At 50.4% G+C, this 7482-nt stretch overlaps 1 protein-coding gene across 1 annotated transcript in view; it reads left to right on the top strand.

Annotated features, from left to right (window-relative positions):
• Positions 1-7482, top strand: part of Taok3 (TAO kinase 3) — a 176904-nt gene that overhangs the window by 148336 nt on the left and 21086 nt on the right. Inside the window, exons 17-18 of the mRNA XM_050158923.1 lie at positions 2029-2157; positions 5195-5398. Coding sequence (XP_050014880.1) covers positions 2029-2157; positions 5195-5398 — 333 coding nt within the window. The remainder of the gene's footprint in view (positions 1-2028; positions 2158-5194; positions 5399-7482) is intronic.

Genomic DNA, 7482 nt, shown 5'->3' with positions numbered 1-7482 from the left:
AGGGGGACAGGGGTGGGGGGAGCACCCTCAGGTGCTGCAGGGGGTAGGGGGCGGGGTAGGGGGACAGGGGTGGGGGGAGCACCCTCAGGTGCTGCAGGGTGTAGGAGGCGGAGTGGGGAGGACAGGAGAGAGGGAAGCACCCTCAGGTGCTGCCAGCCCTAGCTAGTCCCGACCAGTGGCAGAGTCAGCAGGGAGAGGGAATAGCAGGGGGGCACTGTTGCTAGGTTGGGGTCCTACCAGAAATTACCATGGAAGGTGAAATTGGCAGGTGGTTTCACTCTTATGTGTTGGGAGCAGGTTCTCCCTCCACAGTGGCCAGGGAACCAGTCAAGGGTAGCAAAAGTGCCACCTCTGTCTTTGAGGACCATACATAGCTCAGGTCTGTCTGTGCCTGCGGCGCCCCAGTGCTCCTCAAGCAGCCCCACTAATGGGGAACAGCCCTGCTTGTAGCTGCTACTGTACCAGCCACCGGCCATAGGGAAGTAATCTGGCTGTGATTTGGGTTTCCTGAGGAAAGATCTCTTCTTCATCCAGGTCCTTAACCAATGCAATTATTTGAGTGAATTTTTTGGTTGTGCTGGCGATGTGTGCTCACCTGAGATTCACTCTCAGGCTCTCTAAACTAATTTGGAAAACATTCTCTCTAGATGTGTATGAATGCCCAAAGATTTGGGTGCCAGGGCAGGAGGAGTCCAAGTTCAAGCCCTTCCTAGCTTATATCATGGTACCCTGTCACATAAAAAAGAAGAAAACGGATAAAGTGATAGACAAAGAAGCAAGAAAATGTCTTTATTACTATTCTATGTTTCATATTAGGAGGGAGTGATGGTCGCACATGCCTGTAATCCTACCGAACAGGTAGAGAAAGGGTGGAAAGAGGCAGATACTTGGGACCTACAGGCCAGTCAGTTTAGCCTAATCGACGCTAAACCTCAGGCCAATGAGAAACCTTGTCTCAGAAATCAAAGTGATGGGTAGGGCTGAGCGGTGGTGGAGCACACCTTTAATCCCAGCACTCGGGAGTTAGAGGCAGGCAGATCTCTGTGAGTTAGAGGCCAACCTGGTCTACAAGAGCTAGTTTTAGGACAGGTTCCATAGCTATCCTGTCTCAAAAACAAACAAACAAACAAAAAGTGATAGGTGAGGTGAGGAGTTGGGTGGGGAGAGGGATCGCTCAATAAATAAGAGCACCTACCATGCAAGCTTGGAGACCTGAATTTGCGTCCCAGTGCCCTCCATGGGCATGGTTGTATGACACCTGTAACTCCACTGCGTTAGGGATGGAGACAAGAAGATCACTGGGGTTCGCTGGGCACTAGCCTAGTTTCAGATTCAGCAAGAGAGCATGTCTCAAACCAGTAAGACGGAGAGTGGGGCATCCCTGAGTGTGTGCACATGTGCACACAAGCACCCCCGTGCACACACACCACATTCACACAATGCATAAATAAAAATAGAAGGAAATAAATGGATGGGTGGTGGGTGGGTGGATATATGGATGGATGGATGGATGGATGGATGGATGGATGGATGGATGGATGGATGGATGGATTGTCGGACAGACAGATAGTAAGGTGTGTGACCCTCAAGGAACAACACCTGAGATTGGCCGCTAGTGTCCACGTACATCCACACACATACACACAGAGGTATATTTCTGGTCCACCTGAATATTTTCCCTATCATTGGGAATGTATTTTTAAGATGCAGAAAAGCTACAGAGGCATATCTTTTTGTTTGTTTGTTTATTTGTTTGTTTGTTGTTTGTAGAAAGGGTTTCACTGTGTAACATCCCTGGCTGTCTTGGAACTTGCTGTGTAGACCAGGCTGGTCTTGAACTCAGAGATCTACCTGCCTGCCTCTGCCTCCCGAGTGCTGGGATTAAAAGCATGCACCACCACCCGGCTTGGAAGGCATAACTTTAGATAGTCTTTCAGTCTCTCCCCAGGGGAACCATTCCTTGGTACTCTCGGACAGCTGAGTCTCTGAAGCTCAGACTGACCTTGCCCACCTTTGTTATCTTCTCAGGCGAAGGTAGCCGCAGCGGATGAGAAGAAGTTCCAGCAGCAGATCCTGGCCCAGCAGAAGAAGGACTTGACAACTTTCTTAGAGAGTCAAAAGAAGCAGTACAAGATTTGTAAGGAAAAAATTAAGGAGGTAAGGATGCCCGTGCCCGCGGTCACCCGCTGCACTGTGAACTGAGAGCTTGGGGTGGCCTGTCTTGCACTAAGATCAGCATTTGACTGAACCCAGCAGTTCTGACTTCTCGTTAGAGTTGTTGGAAGACTGATTAAAGCCAAGGGTGGCACACCCCTCCATCCTCCTGTCTCCACCAGGCCTGGAGTGGAGTTTGAAAATTCACCTTTCCTATGAATCCCACGGGGCACCAATGTTGCTGAGCCTGGGGCTGCATTCCAACCTGTTCTCTACACATTGGCCAAAGAAAGAGTTTTCAACCATTTGAAACCCATCTCATCCTTTGAGAAAGTCCACCATCTTCCTATGGTTCTCAGAGAAGGCTGAAGTTCTAAAGACCCCACATGGTTGACCACCAACCTCCCCCATGCCTCTGTACCTTCCACACCCCAGCCTACTCGAGGCTACTGCATCTCCATTGCGGCCCGTCAGTTCCTCAGATGGAGAGTGCTCTCCCTGCTGAGACATTTCTTTACCCCATCTGCAGTTCTGCACAGTTCATTCCTTCTCCTTGTAAGAATTAGGATTAATTATTGAAATCCTAACTCCAATATTATTTTCCCGGGCAAGCTTTTCCTAACTGCCTTGGCCAAAATACACTTCTCCCGTCCCACGAAACTAGAATTTTAGTAATTTTTCAAGGTCCTTACTTAGCTGCCAACACCACAAAAGCAGAGAGCATGTCTGTTTTTGCCTAAGACTATCTGCTACGTGAGTAGATGATCCTAGAACGTTTGGTTGAAGAGCATAGGTGGACGTGAGAGAATCCCCAGAGGAGCTCCACTTTCATCTGAGAGCTTAGTCTGCCTCATTCTCCTTTCCCAGTATTGGCCGAAGGGTTTCCCATGCTTCTGCGCTCTTCCTCTCTCCTGCGGTGGAGGACTCCTTCTCTGCGGGCTTCCTGGCCGTAGTAAGGTTTAATAGAGTGCAGTCTGGGCCACTGGCCCAGTGAAGTCATGCACGGGTGAAGGGCGCAGGGTCTAGTGAGGGATCTGGGAGGGCAGGGTATCCGGGGGATCTCAGGCCTTGCCCAGGTAAGGTTCTGCTGCAGCTGATCCATGCTGGCTGAAGGCCAGGGGTCTCTGGCTCTCTGAGTTCTGGAAACTAAAGGGTTGCTAGGAATAGCCCAGTGAAGGAGAGGCTCCTTCCATTTGTATGTTTCTTTTGTGATCAACAGGATAGCGCTAGGTCTTGCAGGTTGCTTTGATTGTTTTCAGTAGGAAACTTTGCTATTTCCCTCATCCAAACGCCCTGCCTTTATAAACTCCACATGTTCATCCCTGCTCCAGAGGCCGTCATTTAGAAGCGTGACTACCATCTTGGGCCTTTGTAACACCAGGATGTTGGGGATCAACTGACAGACCTTTAAAAGATTCTCCACAAAACACACACTCCTGACCCACACCCAACCCAGTCTTCAGGTTAGCTTTGGGTCACCATACTTAGATAACATAGAAGGTTTGGGCCTTTTGCTGGAGAAAAGCAGGCCCCAAGTCAATCTTAGGTGGCCTCAGCCACTTATAAATAGAGCATGCTCGTCATGTGTGTTTAGATACCTCGGGATTTCACCTGCGGACCAATCTCGGGAATATGGGAAGGACATTAGTAATCCAGTCTTGACATTGGAGTGACTTTTTATGGTCACATTTTAGACATGCAAACTTGGGGCCCATGCTGGACCTAGAGGTGAGATCATGGCATAGAGAGACAGACACACCATCTAGCTCTCTCTCACGGGTTCCCCAATTACAAGGACTTACTGTCTAAAAGCAAACTAATCTAAATACTGGTGGCTCATGACAAACACTAAGAAAAACAAATGGTTTCAGAAGTATGAGGGTTCACCAAACATAGGTCGGGCTCCTTGGGGTGAACGAAGGTGGGTGAGTGTGCTGTGCTCTTCCCAGAAGTATCCTCTTGCCCCCCACAGACACACACACTAGCGTCCAGGCTCTTCAGCTGAGACTTCCTATGCACACACTGGTATCCCGGCTCTTCAGCTGAGATTCCCTATGTGTGGCTTCCTCACCCTCTGATCCCAAATGGAGCACAGTTTTCTCTCTCCTGGAACTCGAAATAGCGACATCGGCAGTGTCCCTTCCTAACTTGAAACCAGTGATTGCTCTTGTAGTCTTCTGCCTCCTCCTTGTTCCAAGCCACTCTGTTCCCCCAACTCGACCTTACAGGAGATTCCTAGCTGCCTGCACAGACATGGTCCCGGTCCTGCCTCTGCCCTGCTCCCCAGATGGCAGCCAGCATCCACTTTCTCACTATGGCACGCCACACACACAGAACAGCTATTTTTCCTGGCGGGCTTGGGATCTAGTGTGTCTGAGTCCCTGGGCGGCTCAACCTAGGACTAAATAAAACCCTGATCTGAACTTGGTCTACGTGTTCATTGGCCTGGCCAGCTTCATGGCCTGTGAGACCCCACGGGCCATTGCCCCCTCTTACCTCTTGACCGAATTATTTCCAACCCACGTGAGAGTTTTCCACAGGCTGTTCCTCCGTCAGAAATCTTCTCCTTTCTTCCCCAACTTAACTCCCACCAATTCTCTCAAACGTCAGCGTAGTTGTTACTGAGGTCAAACGCTTCCCACCAAACACTCTGAGGACCCCGCCCCTCCCTTGAAGGCAGTGTCTGACGGTCGCTTCAGTTCCTCTCCACAGCTCTTAAATCTGGTGTTGTCGGGGTGTCCAGCCCTTGAGTGTCGAGCCACCATGACCTCTTGCTCACCTGCCCCCTACTAATCCTGTGGTCAGGGCTTAGAGCTGTTGGTTGATGGCTGAATAAATGATCCCTGAAAGTGAGACACCACACCGAGGCAAATTCAAGTACTCCTCTCACTTAACACTCAAGTAATTGGGGAGAAGACAAACGGGGGGCGGGGTGTACCACAGAGCCTTTCTGTGCTGAGGTCCACACTCACCGTCTACGTGATTTAACCAATGCCATCCAGTTTGATGGACCTGGATATGTCTATGTCGTTGTTTTCAGGAAATGAACGAGGACCATAGCACACCCAAGAAGGAGAAGCAGGAACGGATATCGAAGCATAAAGAAAACCTGCAGCATACGCAGGCTGAGGAGGAAGCCCACCTGCTCACCCAACAGAGACTGTACTACGACAGAAACTGCCGCTTCTTCAAGCGGAAGATAATGATCAAGCGCCATGAGGTGGAACAGCAGAACATTCGGGAGGTATCTGTCACGCCCAGGCGTCTGAGGGGCAGTGGGGGGTCCGTCTCCTCCATTCCAGTGCCCCTAGCCGTTAGCACAAACAAAGCGTGTCAGGGAATGAAGGTACCTGCAGTAGGGGAGAGCCATTTCTGCTTTTCCGCTCTGCCTTAAACAGGTGCAAAGCTGGGTTAGAATAAAGGTTGTGCATTCTGCCACACGGAGCAGGCGTGTGAGAGAGGAAAGTTTCCACTTCCGGCTTGCCTCTGCAAGAAGTACTTACCTGGCCTGTGAGGCTCGGCGCGTCATCACGTTCACGCTGTCATCCGATGCCTACAGAAGGCCTCCTTCGTGCCAGGCTCTGTGGCAGACACCAGGGCTACCAAGCAACACCTGACTGCCAAAGTCAATCTCCTGCCTGAGTGGCAGTGGCAGGCTGAGATGGGGGCTTGGAGGAGACATCAAGGGCAGCCAGAGGGGGTTCGGGGTGTGGAAGGCGGCCTGGGAACAAGGGGAGCTGGCTGGAGCAGGCTGTGGGCCTGGTTTAAAGCGAGGCCTTCAGACTACCCTGAAGGCAGTGCGAGCCATCAGAGGGGTTGTGTGAGGCAGGGGAGCAACCCAGCAAGCACTAGCTTTGCTCTGAAGACCCAGAGCATCAGTGTGAGACCCAGGCTATGCTGGTAAGAGGAAGAGAGCAGGGAGGGAAGCAGCCATCTTCCCCATGAGCCGAGGCGGCAGCACAGAAAGGGAGGTCGTAGCAGAGTGGCATTCCTCACGCCGGCTGCTGCTAATTCCTAGCAGTGTCCCATGGGGATTTCAAAGAGAGGAGTCTGGAAGCAGTCTCTTGGTTTCTACTCAAGGCACTGAGGCAGGATCACAAGTCTGAGGCTAGCGTGAGCTACATCTCAGAAATAATGATGATAGGGTTAGGGAGGAGGCTTAGTCAGTGAAGTGCTTGCCACACAAATGTCAGAACCTGGGTTCTCAGCACCAAAGCAAAACTCCAGGTGCTGCAGTGTGCATCTGTAATCCCTGCACTGGAGAGGTAGAGACAGGAGGATACTTGGGGCTTGCTGTCCCTCCAGCCTAGGCTAATCAGGGAGCTGTAGGTTCAGCGAGGAACCCTGCCTGAAAATATAAAGTGGATAGAGATTGAGGAAAACACACAAAGTCAACTTCTGGACTCCACACACATGCAAATGCTCACACACATACACACGATCATAACAATAACGGCAATAATAATTATTATAGTAATAACTGTCAGTCTTCCAGTTTGGGACATTAGATGGGCGTGATGGGCCTCACTGAGACAGAGGATATAGAAGAAGACATGTCAATCTGTCAGAAAAGTATTAATAATCTGAGAAGACACAACACTGAGCCATTGGTAAAAATACTGGTGGTCGCAGGGCATTGGTGGCGCACGCCTTTAATCCCAGTACTCGGAAGAAGAAGAAGGCAGAGGCAGGCAGATCTCAGTGAGTTCAAGGCCAGCCTGGTCTATATTCCAGGACAGCCAGGACTGTTACACAGAGAAATCCTGTCTCAAAAAACAAAAACAAAACTACTGATGGTTCATAAAAACCCAGTGTTAACATGGAAGAGGGAAGCAATCTCTTCAAGTATCATTAACATAAGAGCAACTAGGGAAAGTGTTTCAGAAAACCTCTTGTTTTGTGTTCTGAGACAAACTCTCCTTCTGTGGGCCAGCTGAGCTGAACTGTCCATCCTCCTGCCTCCTGAGTGCTGGGCTCCCAGGCAGGCTGTGTGTGTTTTCTGACATCTGGGAAGGAGGAACTAGTGAGCCCTTCTGACCAGGGCAGGGGTTTCATAAACAGTAGACCAGAGGTGAGCATTGTTTGGAGCGATCCACGGGTTGTTGAGAATGAGGTCCACCACAGCAATGGAAGTGGGTTCAAAGATGAAAAGAGGGGTCTCGATACTGTGACAGTGTGGGGTGCTCTGCTGGACCAGAGCCCCTAGACAGAGACACACAGTGGAGCTGTAGTATTGGTGTGTCAGGGGTACGAGCAAATAAAGGAGAAATGAGACAGGCTTATTACGGAGGTAATAACAACACACACATTTGAGAAAAGCTGCTTAGA

The sequence above is a fragment of the Alexandromys fortis genome, unplaced genomic scaffold (assembly GCF_014885135.2).
Source record: "Alexandromys fortis isolate MF-2015 unplaced genomic scaffold, M_Fortis_MF-2015_v1.1 scaffold_90, whole genome shotgun sequence".
In the NCBI taxonomy this organism is placed as follows: domain Eukaryota; kingdom Metazoa; phylum Chordata; class Mammalia; order Rodentia; family Cricetidae; genus Alexandromys; species Alexandromys fortis.
This window is presented reverse-complemented; position numbering and strand designations above follow the sequence as displayed.